The sequence below is a fragment of the Sebastes umbrosus genome, chromosome 13, assembly GCF_015220745.1.
Source record: "Sebastes umbrosus isolate fSebUmb1 chromosome 13, fSebUmb1.pri, whole genome shotgun sequence".
NCBI classification, from domain to species: domain Eukaryota; kingdom Metazoa; phylum Chordata; class Actinopteri; order Perciformes; family Sebastidae; genus Sebastes; species Sebastes umbrosus.
The window spans coordinates 19975507-20000667 of NC_051281.1; the positions used below are offsets into that span (position 1 = coordinate 19975507).

General features: G+C 40.4%; 2 protein-coding genes across 8 annotated transcripts; one reads left to right on the forward strand and one right to left on the reverse strand.

The window, feature by feature from the left end:
* Window positions 1–990: 990 nt before the first annotated feature.
* dcun1d2a (DCN1, defective in cullin neddylation 1, domain containing 2a) lies at window positions 991–11211 on the reverse strand. Of its 4 annotated transcripts, none has more exons than XM_037789535.1 (7): window positions 11039–11211; window positions 5030–5246; window positions 4716–4884; window positions 4262–4392; window positions 4082–4164; window positions 2463–2559; window positions 991–2355 (listed from the first exon to the last, which is right to left on the reverse strand). In XM_037789535.1, the coding sequence occupies exons 2-7, from the start codon at window positions 5202–5204 to the stop codon at window positions 2276–2278; spliced, it is 735 nt and encodes a 244-aa protein (XP_037645463.1). In that variant the 5' UTR covers window positions 5205–5246; window positions 11039–11211; the 3' UTR covers window positions 991–2275. The 4 variants fall into 4 exon arrangements, with proteins under 4 accessions (XP_037645463.1, XP_037645464.1, XP_037645465.1 ...); XM_037789536.1 differs by lacking the exon at window positions 11039–11211 and adding an exon at window positions 7251–7293; XM_037789537.1 differs by lacking the exon at window positions 11039–11211 and adding an exon at window positions 5459–5581.
* tfdp1a (transcription factor Dp-1, a) lies at window positions 10553–24540 on the forward strand. Of its 4 annotated transcripts, XM_037789533.1 has the most exons (13): window positions 10553–10742; window positions 12983–13071; window positions 13323–13389; window positions 15074–15195; window positions 16263–16384; window positions 16561–16726; window positions 16869–17015; window positions 17115–17183; window positions 17394–17545; window positions 20423–20589; window positions 22095–22173; window positions 22275–22332; window positions 23351–23489. In XM_037789533.1, the coding sequence occupies exons 2-12, from the start codon at window positions 13060–13062 to the stop codon at window positions 22324–22326; spliced, it is 1155 nt and encodes a 384-aa protein (XP_037645461.1). In that variant the 5' UTR covers window positions 10553–10742; window positions 12983–13059; the 3' UTR covers window positions 22327–22332; window positions 23351–23489. The 4 variants fall into 4 exon arrangements, with proteins under 4 accessions (XP_037645461.1, XP_037645458.1, XP_037645459.1 ...); XM_037789530.1 differs by lacking the exon at window positions 22275–22332 and having other exon boundaries at window positions 10557–10742; window positions 23351–24540; XM_037789531.1 differs by lacking the exons at window positions 10553–10742; window positions 22275–22332 and adding an exon at window positions 12113–12183.
* The last annotated feature ends 621 nt before the right edge of the window (window positions 24541–25161 follow it).

The following is a 25161-nucleotide window of genomic DNA, read 5'->3' on the forward strand; positions in this document are numbered from 1 at the left end:
TTCTCAGATTGTTACATCCACCAAATTCCCAGAAACGATACCGAGGCCATGCCCTTGTTGTCCTTAAAAGGATATGGCCACATTTTCATGTTTGTCTTTGAGAACAATAGTAAGGTGCCCATATGTACACTGAAACCAGTTTAGCTTGTTGTAATTATTCTCCTGTTCATTACAAGATCTCCTCCTAATGCGCTTCCACTGGAAGTGATGGGGGACAAAATCCACAGTCCATGGGCAACGGACCAGTTTGTTGTAAGACTTGAAAAAATGCAAACCTGAACTTAAATAGTAGCTACAGCCACAGCTTATTGGTATACAACATAAATGTTAAAAAAATAAGTATTTTTGGGGCATTTTATTCCGTTATTTGATATCAATAATGGAGAGATTAAAGGAGAGACACAAAGTGTGTGTTTCAACTTCTAAACTCTCTGAAATCATTTTGGCAAAATAAACTTACGTTGGCTACAAAGTCGGTCGTGGTCTTTTTGCAAAGGGCGGCACAACATGCAGATACATAGCGGCATAAATACCACTTAACCTGCCTTCTATTAAGGAGCAGGATGCGGAACAAACATGTTTAACTTTACGTTCATTCTGATCAGCTCTTCACCATCATCCAGTACTGTACCTCTGATGTGTTACATTGTAGAGTCACAAAATAACAACATAATGAACCATGTGTAACTAATTCACGATGTGTCTGTTTTCCAAAGCACCATTATCAAATTGGCCAAATTACCACGGCTAAGTACTAAAAAAAAATATCTTGTTAAATATTGTTTATTATTAACAATCAACAACATGGAGGAATATTCTGAAAAATGTAATATTAAAGCTTTCTTTAACACATTCAGATCAGTATGGTTATAATCTTTTTTTACTCTGTCAATCCTAACTCTGCTTTACAAACACAGCTATACTGTTCTGAGTGATATAAAATGCGTCCCTCATCTAACTCATCAACAAAAGAACTATTTGCATGTATGATTATGGAAAAAAACTCATGCTTTATTCATCTTTCTTAAATGAACAATATACTTAGGCTACTTACATGATTTATTAACAATATATTCTAATTTTCACTACCTTCAGTAACACTGGACAGATGGGCTTGAACAGAAATATAAATATTGAACAGACAGATATTTATTCTTAAGGCTTACTTTTTCGTCCTGTTGTGTCGCCCTCCTTTAGTGTCCTGGCTTCTGAACTTAAGGCTTTGCACTGCCATAACATACAGATATGTGCCATGCAATCCCAAGGGTCTGTCGTTTCTTAACTTTAAATGCTGCTTAATAGTCACTTTAGCATCGTTAATGTCTCAACAAAACTCCTCAACGGTTAGAAATTATCTTTTGAGAGCAAAATCTTGGTGCTGTGGACTACGAAGGTCTCAAGACCCACTCCCAACTGAGATTAATCTGACAAATGAATACCACGAGCCAATATCAGTTATCTAAATTAAAGCACTGCCTTTACTTTAGTGAAAATGTATTTGTGAAACCAGCCCGAGGTGACGTAAAATGTGTTTAACATGCTTTCAATGAGAAGCTCACAAATCCATGACTCGACAGATCCACCGAACAATTAAACCAACAGCATATCATCCACGATATTGAGGCATCCCGTTAGAGATCTTAGCATTTACTGTACATAAAAGAATTTGCATTTATAAATTGAACGTATTTATATTATTCTTCATATAGCTCTCTTTGTAAACTGTCCCAATAGATACAGTATGTACAGTAAAAACTGCAACAGTTCTGTTGGTGCTGGTGTAGCGAGCACTCTGTCCCGAGGTTAGAGCAAGACACGGGAACTTTGCACAGCCACTCAGAGCTTCATATAACAAAACAAAGCTGACTAGGAAGAATCTTAAAACACACAGTTTTCTCCTCTCCAGTCCCTTTAGAGCACACACAGCCAGCGAACCTCCTCTCAGTGCTGTGCGTCCATCCCTGTTTACAGGGTAGTGCTCCTCCTGGAGCAGAGCAGAGGGGCGTCCAGGATGCTGAGAATCCAACAGGAGAGACAACGGTGAATCCGGCGATGTCCACGTGACGCCTCGGTCTCACGAGGACAAAAAAATTGCAGCCAGCTGTTCTCATAGTTTTTACTCAGCTCCCTGAAAGATGATTTCCTGACAGTTTCAAGTGCTTCTGTTTTCTCTCTGAAGTCTACAATTTTCACTTTTTTTGTACAAGTCTTAAAAAAAACTATGAAGTCACTGTAAAAGAAACAAGGTTCTGGCTTTCCAGAGTCGGGATTGGATTTAGAGAGTTTTACGTTTTGATCCCGTTACAATTGGTCGAGCGAATTCCACAAAATCATCTATAAGGACCGGCCACGCTCCTGAGAAAGAAAAAAGAACAACAAGGTATCGTTAGTGTCACGGCGATTTAAATAGGAAAGTTCATATCTAGAGCATTACAGAGAAGGCAAATGGATCCAAAACTCACCTTCCTCATCATAGTTTGACATATCGTCTGCAATCATGTTACCAAAGTCCAACAATAGGTTCCATGTGTCCTTTGGGATGGATCGTTTATGGTGTTCCTGTAATTGAGAAATCAACATATTGGTATATACATGGTTTTACGCAGCTTGTGTTCATTTTATTCTATCTCTATTACCAAAAACTGTAGACATTTGTGCAATTATAACACCATAGTGTAAATCGCTGATGGACCTGTGGGCCAGCATGTGTTCTGGAGATCCAAGAGTCAGCAGGTTTTCATTCCAACCAAACACCCGCTGAGGCCTGCACTACGAAGTGAGTTCAACATACCCAGGGTATCTTCTTGTTATCTGGCTTAACTAACTCTAACATCAGCGATCTCTATAAGCGGTCCTACGATGGTGGTTATCAACTCTGGAAGTCAACCCAAGGTTTTTCAATCTGGCTATGAGCGCGTTCACATGAAAAGGGGTGGTGTTTGTAGCATCTGACAAATCACAGACATGGACAAGTCTGCTGTCAGCAGAGCGGCACATTTTACGAAGGAAGAACAAACTATAATATTAGACAAATACGGAGATGTTAAACTCATAATCCAGACTAAAAGTAAGACAGTTGAAGCTGCCAAATGCAGGAAGGACAGCTGGTAAAAGAAAAATAGCCGAGGGGGGAATAAGGAAATTAACAGACTTATCATTTTAACGGCCTGAAAAGTCTATAAAGTCTAAAGTTTATACTCGGCTAGATGGGGCAGTGATATTATAAAAAGCTTTCAGAATATAGTGGTTTAATAGACTACACTTCATTATGACCTTTGACAAGGTTGTGGCGTGTATGAGTATTTCAGCCTTCTTCTTTCAGACTCCAGTGGTGTGAAACGGACTTGAGTGCAAGTAAAAGAATAAATATAAAAACATAATTCAAAGCGGTAAACACCCATAGCATACAGCCAGCTGTCCTTCCTGCATCTGTCAGTTTAAACTGTGTTGTTTTTAGCCTGGATTGTGACTTAAACTTCTTCATATTTGTGTAATATTATCATACGATCTGCGCACTGAGCTCCGAATGGTCAGTAGGCGGTGCTTTTATACGAGTTGATCTCTTATCTGGACCATAACCTGCCCCGGAGCAGGTTAGTAGTTCAGCATTAGCGGCCATGGTGATCTACCCCGGTAAGAAGTGAACCACTGTCGTAGGACTGAAAACCCTGATGGGTTTACCCTGAAGTTACCTCGCTAACCTCAAATCCTGCTTCGTAGTACAGGCCTCTGGTTACACTCGCTGCCTCCCCTCTTTGACAGAGTCATTGAGGTGTAATTTCCCATCACTGGGCCAAATAGATTTCAATGAGGGATGCACCAATCCAACTTTTCAACTCATGATATCTGCCTCTTTTTCCCAGAAATTTAAAAATCTGTATTCCTAACTGTGCAGAACTCATCGGTATCGTTTTTGTGTAAGGTAACATGAAGCCAGGGATTACTGTCGCCATAAAAACGCCCTACCATGAATGTAACTAATAGAGAGAATTGTATTTCTGCCTGTCACGTCATGGCCAATACCTGATCATGGTCAGTGTTGGCGCTGATACCAATCCTCATTTCACTTCTTTTGACTCACCAAAAGGAATCTGTTCCAAAGATCAAGGAACTTAAATCGTCCCGACAGAACCAGGTTCCAGTAGGCTACAGCCATCTCCAAGTCTGCACACAGACAAAAAAGCAGAACACTTTATTCTAACATTTTGTAATTCAGTGATACCATTCAGAAAGTTGTTGTTGTTATTGTCACTCATCTTACCTAGACCCTTTTGTTCGGGATTTTTGGCAAAGTTAAAGGTGAACTGGTAGAAGTCTTTGAACTTCCCACTATCTTTGAGCTCCTGCTCTAATCTTGGCAAGAGGGCCTTCAGTTTCTCTGGGCTGTCACACCTAGAAAAATAGACAATTTACGCAATAAATACCGTAAACAAAGTGTAATTGAATACAGACACCCCAACCAGTTTCAGCTTCCTTATGCTGGTGACAAATTGGCCGAAGTAAACCTCGACACATGAACTTCAAAAGTCAAATCACCGCAGCTCTTCCACTGAGTCATTCCACGAAGACACAGAATACTCAAGCTGCGGGTTGAGTGGCTCTATATATAGACAACCTTCCCTCCCTGGAGCTACACTAAGAGAACCACCATGCGAAGATACTTCGGGCACTGTGTTTATGTCCCACTGTTTCACGCTGTTGATGTCAACACTCACCCCAAGTCCGTCATTCCATCCAGAAACTCCTTCTTGGTGAACTCGCACTGAGTGGCGGCGCGAAACTTCCATGCAACGACCAGCACGGTGATGCTGGCTGGATCCAGCGTGAGGTCATCACAAAACTGTTGGATCCCATCAATACCAATCTTATTTTCATCCTGGGGATCTATCAAGGGGAAAAAAAAAAAGTTACACGGACACTTTTTGCATTAGTAGTGTCTCTAACTTTTAAAGAATACAGTCCTCTCTGGAACAACTATTCTAGTAAATATTTTTAAGTTACAGCGTAAAACACAGACTGTCCTACTGACCTTTGTAGCGATTATAGAGCTGCTCCAGCTTTTTCCGGTCTACTGACGTTTTCATGGATTCCTTACAGTAGAGATCTGGATTCTGAAAGTAGTTGTCCGTCGCAACTTCTAGTTTCCAGTCATTCTGCGTGAGGCAGTATACAGCTGTCTTCTCCCCAGCCTGTGTGAAGGACATGAACTGCCGTACCTTGTCCCTCTGCGAAGACTTCAGCTTATGCTGTGTAAGTACAGGACAGGGACTGTCAGACACGGGTGCGATCAGACCGGGGAACACTGACAACAGCACGCAAACACAGACCGAAACACAGACAAGAACACACAGCGAGACACACACATCTACAGGCATTCAGGCAACAGTAAAGACTGCGAGACACTCAGAAACACTCATATTTCAAAAGGTTAGTCTGTCACACTGACACACATACACACATTATAGGTGGTGAGCCAAGACGCTGCGCTGGTAATTATGTCCTATCCAAAAGCAACATGGGCTTTTCTGAAGGGAGATGTTGTGGATTCTCAAAGCACATGCTGTACCCGGGAGGGCCCCTCAGATAACTACAGTCATAGATGTAACATGAGTAGGGAAATGGGATGCCACCACCCGGACCTAGAGGTGCAACAAGTCTGGAGTGTAACACAAGCACCCGGACAGAAATACACAGCAATATGAAAAGAAAGAAAAATGTCACAATGTTGTCAGAATACTTTATAAACTGATATTGTGAAGATATTTTACGGTATGGAAATTAACACTTTTATAAGATATGTGCACATAAGTATTGTTGTAAAAAATAAATCAGTTGTGAATGCAAGAGGCATTCAGTGGACTAGGGATGCACCAATACTGATATTGGATCGGATGTCAGGCTCATATTGACTCAAATAGCTGGGTTGGATATCGGTGACAATGGGGCCGATCATTTCCATTCAATTCTATGTTTATATACGATTTACATTATACACTGTCATTTTAATTCCTGTTTAAGTTTTGACCAATTTGTTGCTGCATTAACAAGGTTTTTACTTGAATTGAAATTTATGTAAATAGTTCCTGTTCATTTTGAAGATTTTTTACCAAGTTGGTGGAGTGCGATTTATTATTTCAATAATAAATAATAATTCAGTAAATGTATATCTATATATTTATTTGTTACATTTTGTTTTACAAAGTTAGGAAACCAATGTTTAAATCAAGCCAGATGTTGCCTTAAACATAAAATAATGATCCCAGTCACTTCCACACAGTGAGGCATACAGCTTATATATTAAACACTGGTATCGGATCGGTACTCGGTATCGCTATCGGGACTGAAAAAGTCGGATCGGTGCATCCCTGCAATGGACATTTCACTCGGCCAGACAAATAAAATCTGAATATTTCAATGCAGCCATTAAAGACCAGTGACAAACAACAGTTAGCTTTAAAGTCATTGTCATACTTTAACCTAATTCCAGGTGAAATCTGACTTCCTAATACTATATATATCATAGATGTTATGCCTAGTTGATTCATCAATTAGTTGACTGACTGAAATTAAACTACAACAAATTTGATAATAGATTAATCATCATTGATCTGCTGCTCTATTGTTAGTATTTGCTTATTTTCTTTAGTACATCTATGATGAATAGCTCTGAGTTTTGGATTGTTGATTTGACAAATTTGAAGACATCATCTTGGGCTCTGGGAAACTGTGATGAGCACTTTTTTTTTTTTACTATTTAACAAAGTAAATAAACAGTAGAGTAATTGATAATGAAAAAGAAACATTTTATACTCCAGCCCTAATCTAATCTATATTATCCAGAGATATCTCTATGGACAAATCCCCATGTCACTTCCTCACAGTACCAGCTGCAGTCTCTGAGCACTGAGGAGCATTTCCTGAAACCTGAGACTAAAAACTCATGATGTGAGTTCATCAAGCTGCTAATGACTCCACCATACAACCCTTACTGATTCCTGTTAGTAATAACGACCACATGAAGTGCTGCTGTCAGACTGTGACCAGATGGGTAACATTAGGTTAGCATTGTCTCCACACCAGCAGCTAGTAACTTCTACTGGCTAATGGTAGCTAAGTTAGCCCAGATGTATCACTGGCATTAACTCTGTGGGTAGTATCATAAGAATACTCTGTCAGTATGGTTATGGATAAGCCGGGATTTCACTCAAACGACCCCTGTGTGTGTCTGTCTCTGAGGTGCACCGACTGACCTGGTAACAGCAGAAGTTACCAGACGTGTAGCTAGCTAGCTGCTCTCCACATATACACTGACCTTCCCTGTAAACAGCAGCGAACACAAGGAACTAGTCACTGTAGGCTGGCCACAACGAGACACAGCATGTATTTTAATGCTACGACAATAGTCCTCAATGTAAGCCTTAGTGGCACTAAAAGCCCAATGCCTGGGTTTGTGTTTATTTTGGTTACCTACCATTTTCACACCCGCTGTTTGACCAGTTTAGGTAGCCCGACTGTCGCTCATTCTGCGCATGCGCGGAAGTAGTCGAGCAGCTATTGTAGGTTTCAGTCATAGAAAGAGATGAGGGGTTTGGAGGGGTTTGCAGGAACTGCTCTGTTGTTATTTGCCTTTTTTTTGGTAATTATTTGCCATAATGAATCCTTGTGCATATACGTGTTTGAGAGAGAAAGAAAGTGAGATTTGTTTTACTTTGTTATACCATGTACACTACAGGGAAACTCCTCAAAACTATAGGGTGACCAGATCACAACAACCAAAATGTGGGACAAAGAGTATTAGTCCATGAGGCAGACCCCCAAAATGTGGCCGTATATTATAATCTAAGCTTTACAACGATATATGACTTCATGATATTGTGTGTTGGTTACCCTCTTTTATACTGGATCTACAGTATGTGTAAAATGGTGAAAAAAGATGGAAACATTTTAATGATGGAGGGATGAAAAAAGGAGTGATAGCACATAGAAAGCTACCATTGCTGCAATGCTATCATGCATCTTCCAACACTAGGGACATAAACCTTTAAAAAAATCACTATAAGACTTGGTCCCTCCAAAGTGGCACAACCAACCCCCTGGCTCATGGACTATATATGTTTGTGTTGGACAATGTGGGACACGTTACCAAGGCTGAGAGGTAGTCTACAGTTTTGATATAATGTAACTTAAAGGGACTGTTTGTAAGAATCAGAAATGCTTGTTAACAGCGACACCTGTGGCCGTTAAGTTAATGAAAGTCAGCGTGGTGCTCGCGATTGCTCGCTCTAAATAGACATGAACGAGCATCGCTCAAAACAGTGAGGCAACACACGTCAGCTAAAACCACAATATCACTCTATATTTCGCCTGCTTGGCAGTAATGTTAGCTGACCAGACGAAGGTCTCTCCATGAATCAATGCTGATCCTAGAGTTGGCTTTTCCTGCCTCAGCCTCCCGACCACGGCCGGAGGGAAAATGCAAAAATGTTTTGCCCCCTTCACTGTTGTGTAATATTTAGTGAACAATGAGGAATTAACGTCCCCGTATAACATGAGAAAATATAAGAAAAATGAAATATCAGTCTGTGAGGGCGGACTCAGCTGAGTTTTATCTCATGTGAAAAGGAATACACCCTTCAGCAGTGTGAAGGGTGTATAGATAACTGATAGAGTATCTGTGCATGTCAGTCTTCCTTTTTGTGTTGTTTTACAGTGAAAATGCATGAATGGCAGCCTGGTCTGAGTACACTGGAACACTTGAATCAACACATCACAAAAAACAAAAACTGTACACTATAAAGTAGGATTTGATTTAGGGCTGTTGTTGCAATAGTTTTAGGTTATAATGTTCAGTTTGTGTTGAAACTGTTTTAAAGAGGTGTGTTAATTCGACTTTGTGGTCATTTTGGAGGATTTTGTGGTGCTGTTGAACTGAATTGCATTATACTGAGAGGTGTTTCTAACATATCAAACCCACTTATATCAACGAGGGTTGCGTAAATAATAGAAACATCTCTCAGTATAATGCAATAGGCCTACAGAATAGAAGGAATGTTTGACTTTTCATTCCCTAACTTTGTGAATCTCATTGGAAATTGACTAGCTGTTGAAGCGCATGTAGCAGACAACATACCATATACCTCAAGTGCACCTGCATCTAATAAATCCCTAGTTATTAGCTCCATGATGATCTGAGAGTTAAGAGGTCCTAAAATACAATGCAATTCTGAGAGACTCAGCAGGCATCATGGGAGAAAAAATTCTAAATAGGCATTACAGTAACAGAATATTGATTCATATTTGATCAGCGCCGCCTAGTTTGACTGTTTGATCAGAGTTCACGAGTGATTGACAGCTGCTCAGAGACGACAGGCTCCAGCTCGGCTCTGATTGGTTGTTTTCCTTTGGTCTGTGAAATCTTGCAGATGCCATTAGGAGCACCGGAGGACACAGAGAAACATGATTTTTTTTCCAGATTACCTGTCTCATAGACCACTGACTAGACAGAGTGATCAGGAAGGCCAGCTCTGTCCTGGGATGCCCCTTCGACCCAGTGGAGGTGGTGGGAGAGAGGAGGATGATGGCTAAGCTGTCATCCATGATGGAGAATGACTCCCACCCTTTGCAGGTAACCATCTCAGCACTGGAGAGTTCCTTCAGCGACAGGCGGCTCCACCCAAAGTGTGTGAAGGAGCTTTATCGCAGGTCCTTCCTTCCTGCAGCTGTCAGACTCCACAACCAGCACTGCTCCCAGTAGACCACTTACATTTACACACCAAAAACTGACAATAACCTGATATTTTCAGGTGGAATTTAATTAATTAATTAATTAATTAATTCATTCATTCATTCTCACTGTGCAATATCATTTTACACTTGTGCAATTTTATTAGTTGTCTGTTTATTGTCAATACTGTATAAACTGCTCCTATTTTTATACTTCCTTCTATTTAAATGGTTCATATGTTGTTACATGCATCTTGTTTTTTGCACTATCCCCTTTGCTGCTATTTAGCTAACATCAAATAAATAAAAGGTTTAATGTTGGATAAATACAAAGTCCCGTTAACATTTATGGTAAAAGAAGTTGTTGCTTGTTCTGTTTTTGTATGTTTTTGTATTTTTACATAATATGCTATGGTCCAACCACTAATGAATCATATTTACCTCTGTACTCTGTGAATAGTATTAACTTGAACATAGGGTCCTGTGTTGTGTGTTGGGTGGTGTCTTGAATATTGTTGTGTTTTGTTGCTGTCGCTTTTGATGTTGTGGTCATTGTTGGTAAAGATTGTAATGTGATCGTGTACTGAAATATAGTCTAACAGTTCAAAGTGATTTAAGTGGACTCCAGGAAGAATAGCTGGGCTTCAGCCACAGCTAATGGAGATCTGAATAAAAGATAAAAGATGCTGTACAATTTCTAATGTAGGGACTAATAAAGGAATATCTTATCTTTCTGCCCACTGCAGCTTTAATAAGAAGCACAGGAGTAACATGTGTCCTCCTGTACAGCAGATGGCGGTACATGTATATCTGAAGCTGGTTTGGTAGGAGATGCAGGTTTGTGGGCATGAACTAACTCGACTGCTCTGCTTTCGTCTCCTCGCTGCCGTCCAATCAGACTCCTCTAAATCGAGACACCGCCAAGATCAGATTGTGAGACGCGCTGCTTGTAGCTCAGCTAGCAGAGAGAGGGCAGAAAGGAGGCTAACAGACAAGCTACTGACTGGTGAAGTGCATCGGTAAGTAAGCTGTATTTAATAAACTACTCGGCTGTCGCAAAGGAAAGCTACTGATGTTAAATATCTGTTATTGTGTTTTTAAATGTCTTGACTGCAAACAGACAGAAAGCTCACATAGTAATGTTGCAGCTCGTTCTGTCAGTGTTGTGGATGACAGCTGTGGATTAGCACATTAGCTGCTAGCTAATGTGTTGCTAAGTTGGCTAACAAAGCGCCGGTTGGTTCTGGCTTCACCAACCGCTATCGCCAGTTAGCTCGTTGCTAAGATACTCATTGCTAACTAGCAGAACACTTACCAGTCGGTTGCTGCACTTTATGCTTTCACTTTAACGAATCCTCTGACAAAGTTGGCTAACTTACCCGTTATCGTTTGCTACATAACGCTAATTGGTTAGTTTAACATAACTAACGGTTGATTATGATCGAGTTGATTGACGTTAACGTCTGACGTCCGGAGACATTATAAAAAAGCAACCGTTTAAAATGTGTGTTCCAACGGCTGAACAAATCACCCTAGTAACGGTTACTTAGCTACAGTTATTCATCATAAGGTTGATATTTTATTCATAGAGAGTAATCAGGCTAGTTAGGGTTGTCTGTATGTACTTATTATTATAATGCGAAGTTAATATGTGCGTTTGTTGACAAGTAACGCTATCTGACAATAAGAGACCAAAGACTGTCAATAAACCACAATAAAACATCCACTCAGCAGGAAGTAACAGATATATTAGAAGCTGTCATTTTACATGTACAGTCTGAATTAAACTCACATTGCTTCTGTTTCATTGTTAACTTTATCTGTTAACTTTATTCTTCATTTGAAAACGATCACTTTCAATAATACAGCTTCAATTCCCCACCAAAACAGGCAAATCCTGGCTTTACTAAATGTGTGAAATTCAGGTGTCAAAGCAGCAAACAGAGTGAAACACAGGAGGTATACAGATATACAAAAATATAAAAACAATACATACATCTGCAACCATGTTGGACTCAAACCACTGGCGCACTTTACACTATACATCCTATATACCACTTTATAGACTGCACATATGTACATATTGCATTTATTTACTGAGGGATTGTACACACTATGTTCACCCATTCACTCTGTATGTTTTATATCTCTAATAGTGCATGTTTAAAGTTAATAAAGTCCTCATAGTTCTCATATGGGGGTCAGTCTTGGTAGTGGAGCCTGATGGCTACATTACTAAATGTGAAAAAACACAGAAAGTTGAGGATAACAAAAATAATAAACTCAAAACTTAAACACTCACAACAATAATATACACATTTAACCCGCTGAATTAAGCAGATAATTAATGATAAAGTAGTATTTTAGTTAGTTTCCTGTCTGGTAGGGATTTAGACCTCCTCTTCCTCCATTCTCTCTCTAATGCCAACAACAACAGCCCGTCGAAGAAACAAGCACCGAGTAAGTGCACAGAAACATCACATTAGAACTGCATTCACCAACCATCAATGCACACACGTTATCTCAAAATGTTAACTTAACTTTGTCTGTAATCTGCAGCACGGAACCAAACGATCTGCTAAATGTGATCCTTTCAAAACGTGCAGTGAGCTAACTAGCTACTAGCTGACTCTAATGCTAACAGTGAGCTAGCTGCATTCAACAAAAGAGTGTTCATTATACTATGGGTGTGTGATGTGTGAATGATGTTACTACCGCACGCTACAGGGATATCTGTAACCACGTGGTGCTATCTCGTTAGTTGTGTTAGTAGTTTAGCGCTGGTGTGATCAAAGTTAGCATGGTTTGCGTGACCTGTAGCAGAAGTTAGACGATGCCTCTCCTCTCCTCCGGACGTGCTCGGTACCTGAAGTAGTAGGCCTTGTGCACACTTCGTGGAGTAAAAAGTTGTGAGCATCAAGGGGTGTTTTATTGTCTGCATACATGCTGCATCCAGAAATGCCCTCTCAATGGTTCATACAGTCGAGATTGGTCTGAAATACACACATTTACACGTCAATTTTAGTCTTGTACGAACAATACCCGGTTACTCAAGCTAGTGCTGTAGCTTTAGTACAGTGTGCTGGCAGCAAGCACTTCCAATGGGCCTCAGGGATAAGAACTTTGGTTTAATTAAACACCAGAAAACAGAGTGAATTATATTTAGACTTGGGGAAATATTATGGAAAATGTGATGTTTTTGTTGGAAGTGGAAACTGCACCACTATGATTTAATAGATTGCCTTCTTTCTGTCTTTAGGGGTCTGAAAAGTGACAAATAGAAGAACATTTCTTTTTTTTTAGTCTGAAGCTTCGCTCCTCCGGTCCTTTGGGATCATGGCTAAAGATGTAAGTAACTATATACATGTTTTTTTTTTGTTTTTTTTCCCTACTGGGAATATGTTTAGTTTATGTGCCACCTTGTAGGCACTGTATCTCTGATGTTAGATGAAGGTAAATGTGTTAAATTGCTATAAATTAAGAGATCCCCCTCCTCCCCATAACCTCATGTTTCTTCTTTTGTACTTTTCTTTAACTGGACTCATGCAGCATCTTTAATGTTGTGATTTTTGAGTGTATTAAGTTCTTGTCCTTTGCAGGTTGGTCTGATAGAAACAAACGGAGAGCTGAAGGTTTTCATCGATCAGAATCTGAGCCCTAGCAAAGGTATTACTAGAAATTGCCGTAGACAGCAGATGCACACGGTGCACATTATTTTCTTTACATCAACGTCACTGTGTCCTGACTGACACTTTTTTGCAAATATTTCACTTTAACTACTAATACAAAGATTGTCTAATGTTTTCAGTTAATTTAATTAGGGATGCGCATGCGCCGATACGACTCTGTATTGATCCGATACGACTCTGTATCGATCCGATACTGGCCAAAATCACAGGATCGGATATCGGAGGGAAAAAAAGTATAATCCGATCCATTTCCGTCACATACGCTCTTCTATGTCAGCATTTGTGCCGGGGCTGTCCCGGGCTCAGTCCGTCACCTACACTCTTTTAAATCTGTGCTGCTGGGTCATTTTGCTGGGGCTAAAGCCCCGAATGTTTTGAGTGTAGCCTTGACAGAAAACGTAATGCGTGTTCATTACAGAACCGACTGTAAACGTAAATTCAGGTCTCTAAACCAACTGTGTGTGCTGGGCTCTGACGGTGAGCAGTGATTGACTCACAGCGGGAAGAGGAGAGGAGAAATGGCAGTGTTTTGTCGTTTTCATGATTTTAGCTGCTGTTTTATTTTATTTTATTTTATAAACCTTACATTGCATAACATTACGACATCCAAAACGAATTAAAAAGGTAAACGACTCATTTTACTAGATGTGAAAACTCTGAAATATGAAAACACTTTGGAGACAGACTGCAACAGTAGATGATGGAGAGGTAAACAGTGCACGCACTACACTGTATTAACTCTATCTGAAAATGGTGTGCATGTGAGGGAAAGGAAATCTATTTAATATTTCAATAAACTAATATTAACATACAGAGATGGAAGAAAAACTCCGATCTCTACTTGAGTAAAAGTAGTAATACTCCAGTGTAAAATACTAGCTACAAGTCAAAGTTCAGTATTCAACATATTAGGCTACTCAAGTAAAAGTACATAAGTATTAGCATCAACATATACTTAAAGTACCAAAAGTAAAAATACTCAATATGCAGAATAATATATATTATATTATTGTATTCTAATCCTTGATGCATTAACGTATTCATTGCTTTAATGTTGCAGCTGGTAAATGTGGAGGTCATTTTTAATGACTTAATATACTGCTGGGTAGTTTAATCTATAATAATACATCATCAGTTATTAGTTAATTATATTTTGTATTAATAACATGAATTTGCGAAGTAATTAAAGCTATTAATTTATAAAAGTTAAATAAATTAAAGTCAATTTTTTTAAGAGACGGGAAAAAGACAGTAACGGATTGTTATCGCTATCGGCAGATACTGAAGTTTGCGGTATCGGTATCGGACATTAAAAAGTGGTATCGAGCCATCTGTATATTTAATGGTGTAAAAGTAAAGTCTAATTTCTTACCTTTCCAGTCAAATTTCGTTTTAATCATGTACTTTAACTTTGTCTTTACCAAGTCGGGCAAAAGTAATCGCCGGCGATTTAGATTTAGTTCTGCCACCTGTCAGATTGGATGTGTTCGACAATAGAAGCAGAGGTTACATACAGTCTGGTTTAAATGATTGCTTGTCCCACAAAGGAAACAGTGTTTCTTCAGGTGTAGGCCTATGTGCTTGTCGTTGGACGACAGGGGGCAATGGAGTATCAATCCAGAGCTTTACTCACTACTGGTCTTCTCATGTCTTCTATTTAGGTGTCCTATCTTTGGTTACTGTCCAGCCTACAGCTGTCCCCGTGGCCAAACAGCTACTACCCAAAACTCTTGGGCCATCCAATGTGAACATTGCTGCACACATGCAACATTTGCCACACATGGTGAGTGATGCTCCACACAACTGCCTCACTATATGGTTCTTACAATGCCAGACTTTCTTAACCACATCTGTATGAGAGTTTAGAACTTCTCAGTAGATATAAAAAAAGTTCAGTTTTCTGAATTGTCAGTGACCCGCAGATACATCTGTGTATAGTTTTGCTTGCTGGGTTTCTGTGCGGTGTCTTACTGTTGTGTAAGCCCCTCCATTATCATAGTGAGGTGACCGGGCGGCGGGTAGGTGGAGGCAGTTGATCCTAAGCTTATCAACTCTCCAGTCAGCAGGATTACACCCATCATCCCATTATATACATAGAATGTATACATAACGGGAATCAGCTTAGATATCACCTTAGTGAAGGAATGGATCACCTATCTCCTAAATGACTCAAATTACTATTGAGGATGACATTTTAAGCAGTTTCTTTAATTGATTTTCAGCCATGTTCATGACCAATAATTGATCAATTAAATCAAATTTTCTAAAATATTTAATGTGTTCTACCTCCATTAAAACTTTCTTTAAACAATTGTCTTTGGCTGTTGTTGCGGCCCAATCCAAATTTATTGGGGAATTTGAAACATAAATAATGTGAAATTTGTTGAGTCACAATTTAAATAAAGCATTTGTCATTCAACCTTGCCGCTTCTGCTCCACCTGTCATTGTTCAACAAATGGCCAAACAAATGCAAATGACTAAACAATAATTCTAGTTTGTATTGAGAGTAATTACATACAGTGTTCCTATTATTATGAGCTCAACCCATCCTCGTATCAACAAAACGGGGCTGTAGCCTACAATATCATGTGTGAGTGAAGTCGTCAAGGACAACATCCTGTCTCTTAATGTCGACAAGACAAAGGAGATAATTGTGGTCTTCAGGAGAGCGAGGGACGGCCACTAGCAACTGCACACCAGTGGTTCCACAAAGGGTCAAAATCAAACAGATTCTTTGGTGTTCACATAACCAATGACTCCCAATGGTCCCTGAACACCAGCGAGCCACAACTCGAGATCCACTATGATTTAATATTTACTTTCCTTTCTTTTGCTTTGTCGTTTTGTAGGTGATAGGAACGCCCCAGAGGCCTACAGTGTCTAATACCATTTTGGTAAACAGTCCACATACACCCAGTTCCCAGTTCCTCACTCAGAGTCAACCATCGGACGCCTCTCCGTGGTCATCAGGGTAAGTCCTTAAAAGATCCTTAAGTTTATAAGCTTTGAACATCATTGTGGAGTGTAGTGGAGTGTTTTTAGCTTTAACAAGTCAGGGATAAAAAAAAAAAAATGCACGTCTGACAACCTAATCATTGTGTTTGATGTGAAAATCGAGTGACGTGGGGGGATCTGCTGTGTCTGCAGAAAACGCGGCAAGAAAGGGGAAAAGAATGGGAAGGGCTTGCGGCATTTCTCCATGAAAGTGTGCGAGAAGGTACAGAAGAAAGGAGTAACGACCTACAACGAAGTGGCAGATGAACTGGTCGCAGAATTCAGCTCTGCAGACAGCCACATGTCACCCAATGACGCAGTGAGTGCTGCAGGACATTTTCTCAGTGATGCAGAAATATTATAAAAAAGGACATATAGTGTAGTGCTAGATTGTAGGGTTATCTTTTAACAATTTAGAAGTTTTTGTTAATATTTTTGAATCTTGTTTTTTCCCATTTTAGCACGTGTATGACCAGAAGAACATTCGGCGGCGTGTGTACGATGCACTTAACGTGCTTATGGCCATGAACATTATCTCGAAAGAGAAGAAGGAAATCAAATGGATTGGCCTTCCTACCAACTCAGCGCAAGAGTGCCAAAACCTAGAGGTAGAAACACACAGTGAAGACCATTCTCACAGTAGCTTGTGTCTTGCCATTTTACCCATGTTATAATTCTTCGTCATTATTCCTTTATTTCAACTGCAGGTGGAGAGACAAAGGCGGCTGGAGAGGATTAAGCAGAAACAATCACAGCTTCAGGAGCTCATACTGCAGGTGGGAATGAACTGAGTGTTTGCACTTGTTTGTACCAGGGGGGTCTTCAGTTGCTTTGCTGTAGACATTTACAGCGGGACTGGTACAAACAGTGGTAAAATCCAGCTAAAGCATTGCTGAACAAAGTAGAAATGTTTTTGAAATGTTGAATGTTCTAAGGTCTCTGTAGCTGCTTCAAAGTTTTCATCTTTCTTTGATCTCTTCTTACAGCAAATAGCTTTTAAGAACCTGGTTCAGCGGAACAGACAGACAGAGCAGCAGGCAAACAGACCTCCACCTCCCAACTCCATCATCCACCTCCCCTTCATTATCGTCAACACCAGCAAGAAAACTGTCATCGACTGCAGCATCTCGAACGACAAGTATGTGATTGTGCTACACGTCAGTTTCAGCACTTTTATGTGAGAACTTGTAACTTTACCTTCAGGGCTCATATTGTTTTTTTTATATTGATAGCAAATAACATTGTATATTGTAGGGATACATTTAAACTATTTACCTCTCTAGCTAGGTTTTCATTTAAGGGTTATTATCACTAGCAATCCTGGGTTAGTTGGAGAAAATACCTACTAGTCGAGGCAAATTGTTACTAACCCAATACACATTTCCTGTGACATAGTTGCAAGGTCTGAAATTAAGTTGTTTTTTCCCTCACCTAACACTGTGGCAGGCCACGAAACATTTCTACCAGCCACTCATTTTTTTTTGTCTGCCACTTCTGAAATCTATTTAGAACGCTTTAGATTTGTAAACACTGAGTCAGTGGTACCAGACTGTAGAAATATGGAATATATCATGTAACCTAATTCACTGACGGTTTTAACTAATATAATATATAAATCATATTTCTTAAAGGAACAGTGTGTAACATTTTGGGGGATCTATTAGCAGAAATGGAATATGATATTCATAATTACTAAGCTTAGAATGAGCCCTTCATATCTACATAGGGAGCGGGTCCTCTTCACGGAGTCCGCCATGTTGCTCCACCATGTCTCTACAGTAGCCCAGAACGGACAAATCAAACACTGGCACTAGAGAGAGACTTTCACGTTTTTATGTTACCTGAAGGCCACCGTAGTTCTCCGACACGCTTGTGAAACTGCAGTAATGTGAGCAGCAGAGTGACAAACCGTGGTTCCGCCAGCTGCCGTCTGACTTCCGTTGCTCCTAAAGTAGTGTTATTATGGTAAGGATGACCTCTGAGCGAGGTGAACGGTGTTACCACAGTTTTGCCCTTGGCGGCTCATGTTACCACAGTCTTGGAAAGAGAGGAGTGAGCGGAGGGGTACTCGGTTGGTTTCAATCTGAAACCACACCATTGGATAACGCCAAATCCTACACACTGTACCTTTTTAATAAAGGAAAACATTTTTGCCATGGTGGCAGGTGACCTGGAATTTTTGCCTGCCACAGCCAAAATGTACCTTGTATTTGGCAGGTGCCATTTTCATTCCCTGCATAGTAGGGCTGGGCGAGATGGAGAAAATCAATACCTCGGTATCGATATTGCAACGATATTGTAGGGTTGACCATTGATGCTTTAACAAATAGTTACAGAATGAGATTTTTGATAAATAATAATCAGTAATGTGGATATAATGACTAAATGGGTAAAGGCAAATGGAACAGCTAGAACAGTCTGGTAAGTTCAGATAATAACATCGCTTTACTGTAACGCAGCCTTTAAAACCAGGAAAAAGACAACATTTATGCCATATCACGATATTTCAATATCCAAAATCAAGGACGATATCTTGTCTCATATCACAATATCAATGTATTACCCAGCTCTACTGCATAGTTGTGTTTAGTGTCTTTTTAGGCTAATAAAATGTATCGTTTGCAGGTTAATGGTTTTTCCAGCCCTACGTCTTATTATTTGGAAATCTTGAGTGCCAAGTTATTAAGGTCAGGCATCAGGATGAGCCTGATAAACGGAGACACAGTTTCCTGAGAAGGTGACTCAACAGTTCAGTATGTAGCTGTTAGCAGCTGACTTTGAATGCGAGACCTTCCCTCTGGCATCTAAAATAATTGAGGCTAATGTTGGATGGAAATACACCCACCTTTTGATGCAACATACTGTCATCCAGCACTTGTTAAAATGTTTTAAAGGCTAACCACGGATAGATGAACAGTCCACTGACATGCCACTGAAGTCCTGTCCTGTCCTGCTCCTAGCCCTTCAAACCCTGCACATGCCATGAATAAGGATTGTATGATACCGATGGTACTGCGGTGCACGGCTCGAATGTAGCCCTGTAGCAGTTTTTGGCTTAATGAATTACTGCAGTCTGGATTTTATTACCCTCGATGCAACCATAAAGGGATGATTGCATGCCTTTTTGATGGTAAAAAGGAAATGGATTAAAACAGTAGTCCTTTCAGCACAGGTTAGGAGTATCACTAAACCGTCTGCAACAAACACATGCACTTAAAAGCACTACTCTTCAGTGCTTGTTTGAACATTATTTAGGTGGGAAATGTAAATAATACATACTAAATAAACTGCATAGAAATCAGTTATTGAAGCCCTAATGCACTGCTACAATTCCTCTCTCATTGTTGCCTCTGAAACTTTTATAGGACACTAGTGTAGACTAGTTTTGAACTGTTCACACAACAATCCTTGTTCAGACTGGCTGCAGCATTGGCCTATGAGAGCACAAGAAAAGAGGGGAGGAATAAACAAGGCTGGTTAGCTGGTAAATTCTGTTTAACTGTGAAATAAACAAAACCAGCCACACTTTGAAGCAGTTCTTGTACGCAGCCAATTGTGAGGAAATTGTAACCTTAAGGCTTTTTATGGCTTTAGAGTGTTTCAGAGTAACTCACCAAGTCTAAAGAACCAAGTGGTTTATAACTTCCTCTCAGCCAACAACCTTAAAAAAATCTCCTGACTCCAAAATGTATCATTTAGGATCGATTCAGGGTAAAGTACTCTTACATTCTCTTCATAATGTCTCTTGGTTTCTATTAGCAGTTTTTGATGGCCGTCGGTGTATTTTGTATCTCTTGCCATCCGTACTTGAGAACTTACATTGTGGCACTTTTGTTAATTGATTGCCACCATCCTGCACTGTACTGCTCCTTAAAACATGGTTCATTTGTTTCGAAATTGCATATTTTACTCAAAGCACCTTAAAGTTAAATTGGGAATAGATTTTTTCTTTAAAAAAAAAATTGATAATTCACCCTTTCTTATGTCTCCTGTTCTTCCTCTCTCGCTTCTGCAGGTTCGAGTATTTGTTCAATTTTGACAGCATGTTTGAGATCCATGATGACATCGAGGTGCTGAAACGTATGGGCATGGCCTGTGGTTTGGAGGTGGGAAAGTGTTCTCCAGAAGATTTGAAGGTTGCACGCAGCCTGGTGCCCAAAGCTCTGGAGCCCTACGTTATAGGTCAGTGCCACAGCCTCCAGTGTACATTTGGATCTATTAGTCAGTTGTTGGTAAGCTACTGTTAATGCAAACGTAGTCTGACTCACCGGACTGTGGGTATAAGCCTGCCATTGGCGGCCTATTTCAGCTGGCCTTCTCTTCTGCACCGTTGCTGCATCCTGAGCTTTAGCGCCACCCAAGACAAATGTGATTGGTTCAAAGTAGGGCTGTCAATCGATTAAAATATTGAATCGCATGATTGTCCATAGTTAAGCGTGATTAATCACAAATTTATCACACATTTTTTATTTGTTTATAATGTACCTTAAAGGGACATTTGTCGACTATTTAATACTCTTATCAACATGGGAGTGGGCAAATATGCTTGTTTTATGCAAATGTATATATATATTTATTACTGGAAATTGATTAATAACACAAATCAATGACAAATATTGTCCAGAAACCCTCACAGGTACTGCATTTAGCAATAATAAAAAAAAAAAAAAATGCTCAAATCAGAGATATAGCCTTCTCTCTAGATAGTGCTGTGGAGATGAGGCTGGCTATGAGAGACTAGTGCAAACCAAACACAAACATTATTCTGCTTCACATTAAAAGCTCTTACTTGAACAGGCCTTTTAGTGCAAAGCAGCTACAGGAAGTGCAGCCTCTGACAGTACCAGAACAGTGTTTGTTGAAAGTGGTCGTGGACATTTTTCATAGCTTTTTTGGTCAGCGGCTCAGTTTTAAGCCTCAGTTATACTACTGAACAGACACGGACAGCGGAGGACACCACGGACCTTTAGGAGTTCTGTTTTTTCACTGTTCTCTTGGAGGACGCGTTCCACGCATTCGCAGTTGATCGCTACGCTACCAATTGTAGCGTAGTGGCAACAAATTGATGGTACGCCCTCTAATGCTGAAATTTACTTCACATGGACCCTCGCGTACTCTCGCATACTTGGAAAGTAAAACTTTGGCTTCAAGGATTGCAAAGAAAAGAACCTTAAAAGAAGCAGCAGCCACAGTGAACTGGTTAGATTACGATCTGCAGGTGAAAGGCTTTTACTTCACTTTAGTTCCCTACATCTGTCACCAAGGTAAGCAACTGCTTTTGCTGTGCCTCTCCTTTTGTATAGATAACCACTTTGATCATGTCCACGCCACTGTAGGAACAGCAAGTGTCTTAAGTTCATGGAAGTATGACATACTATGAGTAAATGCTTTGCTTAGAAATTACATTATTTAACCTTCAAAGCAAGTCCTGCCACTCACCCAGTCTAACTTTAGTCTTTACCTGCAGTGGATGAATGTCTGTGAAGGAGAAGATTATTATTGTATTTCCTGAGATCCCTTCTCTTTGTATGTCCCTTGCCTCCAGTATTACAGATACAAAGTTACATACATTGTTGGATAAAGTTGTACCGTGCTAATTTATGCAATGTTTGCGGAGGAGAGTGATGACGTTAGGAATCATCAAAGTCATATTTCTTTATGTTGATGTAGTTCCTTTTTTCCCCCAGAGATGGCAAAGGGTCCCATCAGTAACGTCTACATCACTGGAGGGTCCTCAGCAAATGGAGCCCGTTACCCTGCAAGCAGGTGAGATGTCTTTCCCGTAATTCAACCTAGAAATGTGACAGATGGCAGATGTTGTTATGCTGTTCGATCACCTTTTCCACCATTCACCCTCATCCTACCAGCCTATTTAACAACATAGGACTACCGACTGGGGTCCCTGGGGACCCAAGATAAACTACTGTAAGCAAAATGTTGACTTATTTCTTCTCAAAACATATTAGTTATGTAAATAATGTCATCTGTAAACAATAAACAGATTATTAATATTTTAGGAAAGTTACAGTTGATTTACATATTGTGTAAAATGAAAATAGACAGAGCGCATGAAAAAATCTGTGTCAGTGTCAGTCGGTCGTTACTCTCCATCCAGTCGGTTGTTACTCTCCACCCACCCAGTCGGTCGCTACTCTCCACCCGGTCGGTCGCTACTCTCCACCCGGTCGGTCGCTACTCTCCATCCAGTCGGTCGCTACTCTCCACCCACCCAGTCGGTCGCTCTTCTCCACCCAGTCGGTCGCTACTCTCCACCTACCCAGTCGGTCGTTACTCTCCATCCAGTCGGTCGCTATTCTCCAACCAGTCAGTTGCTACTCTCCACCCATCCAGTCGGTCGCTGCTCTCCACCCACCCAGTCGGTCGCTACTCTCCGCCCACCCAGTCGGTCGCTACTACTCTCCACCCACCCAGTCGGTCGCTACTACTCTCCACCCACCCAGTTGGTCGCTACTACTCTCCACCCACCCAGTCGGTCGCTACTCTCCACCCAGTCAGTCGCTACTACTCTCCACCCACCCAGTCGGTCGCTACTACTCTCCACCCACCCAGTCGGTCGCTACTCTCCACCCAGTTGGTCGCTACTCTCCACCCACCCAGTCGGTCGCTACTCTCCACCCACCCAGTCGGTCGCTACTCTCCACCCACCCAGTCGGTCCCTACTACTCTCTACCCAGTCGGTCGCTTTACTGTACAAGGACTACCGACTGGGGTCCCAAGAATAAACTACTGTAAGAAACAACCATCATAGCAAAATGTTATTTTATATTGTATATACCCCAATACATCTTTTCAAAAAGCACTAATTAAAACAGAAAGAAAACAATGATATGAAGTCATGAGGAACAAATTGATTGACAATAGTTGGTATAATGAGGGTTAACGTGTAACAAATGATAAAAATTCCCTCCTCCTCTCCTTGTAGTGATGGCTGCACTGACGGCACCATGGCCTCCAGCTCGAACGACTCTCACTACAGCGGGTCTCGTGTGGAGACTCCAGTGTCTTATATGGGGGATGATGACGACGAGGACGAGTATGACGAGAACGACGACGAAGACTAACCTGTCAACGCCTCGCCACTCCAACAAGCACAGTCCTTCAAAACCAACTTCACCGTGGGAATTTAGTCCCCTTTTGTGTGTGCTTTTTCAACCTTTTCCCCCGTTTCCCATGCCTGTATTTCTGTCTGGCTTTCTCAGGGGTGTAGATGAATATTGAAAAGAACACAGGTGTATGTTGCACCCATCTTTTTCTGCTCCTGAATCACGTGCACCTGCACCACAGCTCTGGGGGAGGTGTCGTCCAAGGGAACTAGTCTGTGGCCCGGCCACCACGCTGAAGTCTTTGTATGTTTAATCCACTTCTCAATAAGCCATCCCACTAAAACAACCTCTGTAAAACCTACTGCTGTTGGAGAATGTATAATGTACCTGTTTGAATAGTTATTCCAATTATTTTGCAATTACATATGGCAGACATTATGATGATCAAAATGTTCCAAGATGGCCAAAGTGTCTGCTTTAACATGCCGTGTTAGTGCAACGCCATGGATTCTGAATGGTCTAATACAGTTGCCATGGCATCCCAGGATGGGGCTCCATCAGATGTGTTGATACTTTTTGTTTTGTGTTCTGGGCAATAATTTGAAATAGTTTCTTATCCTCCATTGTGTTGGGCTGGCTTCCTTCTGTTCTGTAGGCAGCTGCTTTCCTGATCTTGTTTGCTAGTTTTTTTTTGTTTTTGTTTTGTGTTCTGGAGTTGAGGAATTCTCCATCACCGCCCTGTCAACGCCTTGGTAGTGTTTACAAAATAATGGCACCAGCAAGGTAAAGACTTTTTATAACCCAGGCTCCTGATAGGTAAATAAGCTTTGTTTGTGAATTACGTATATGAATCCTACGACGATTGTAGCTTATAGTATCCTTTAGAGGCCAGTGGTAAAGATAGACCTTCAAAATTATTGATGTAACAAAATGTGTGGTTGCATAGGTCTTTATACTCCCTTCAAAGATCTCCCTTTTAAAACTTAGCAACACATGTACTGACTCTTCCAAAAACCTTTTCTGTAATCTAATATAAGTTTGCAAATTAAAATATAGATTGTTTTAATAATTTTGTATCTATAATTTGTGGGTTTTATGCAGAAACAAGGTAATTTGTTATTTGTCAGGGCGCAATGAATGATAATTGTAATTTGTTTGAAGGTAGGCAGAAATCTTAAAATCACAGAATATATTATTTGATTTATTTACTTTTGCATGTCAAGCACCGAGGCTTTTTATAAACGATCACAACAGCTGTATTCCTCAAACATTTAATCTGCTAAAGGTCCTAACAGAATATTTCCGTTAAAGACACTCAACTGATTTGAGACTCGTGGTTCTTTTAAAAAAGAGACTGGTTCCCAGGCTTGAGTGTGCTGGTGAAGGGTTTGTCAGAGCAAAGCCACAGGAAAACACGCTAGACACTCAAGAAGAGGATTGCTTTGAGGTGAGAACAATTGATTATATTCTCCTTTACTCACTTATATTATGCAACCGTAGTTTCACATCGGCTTTTAATTTCAATATGCGGACGGAGTTACAAGAGCACTCGTTGACTTTAAGGAAAAAAAAACGAGGTGCCCAAATGTTTTTGACATGGAGAACCAGTAAGGGCCAACATGAAACACATGCTGCAGGCACTGGATCATTTGGACGTTTTGTTCAGTGTCTGACATCTCCTTAATAAGCA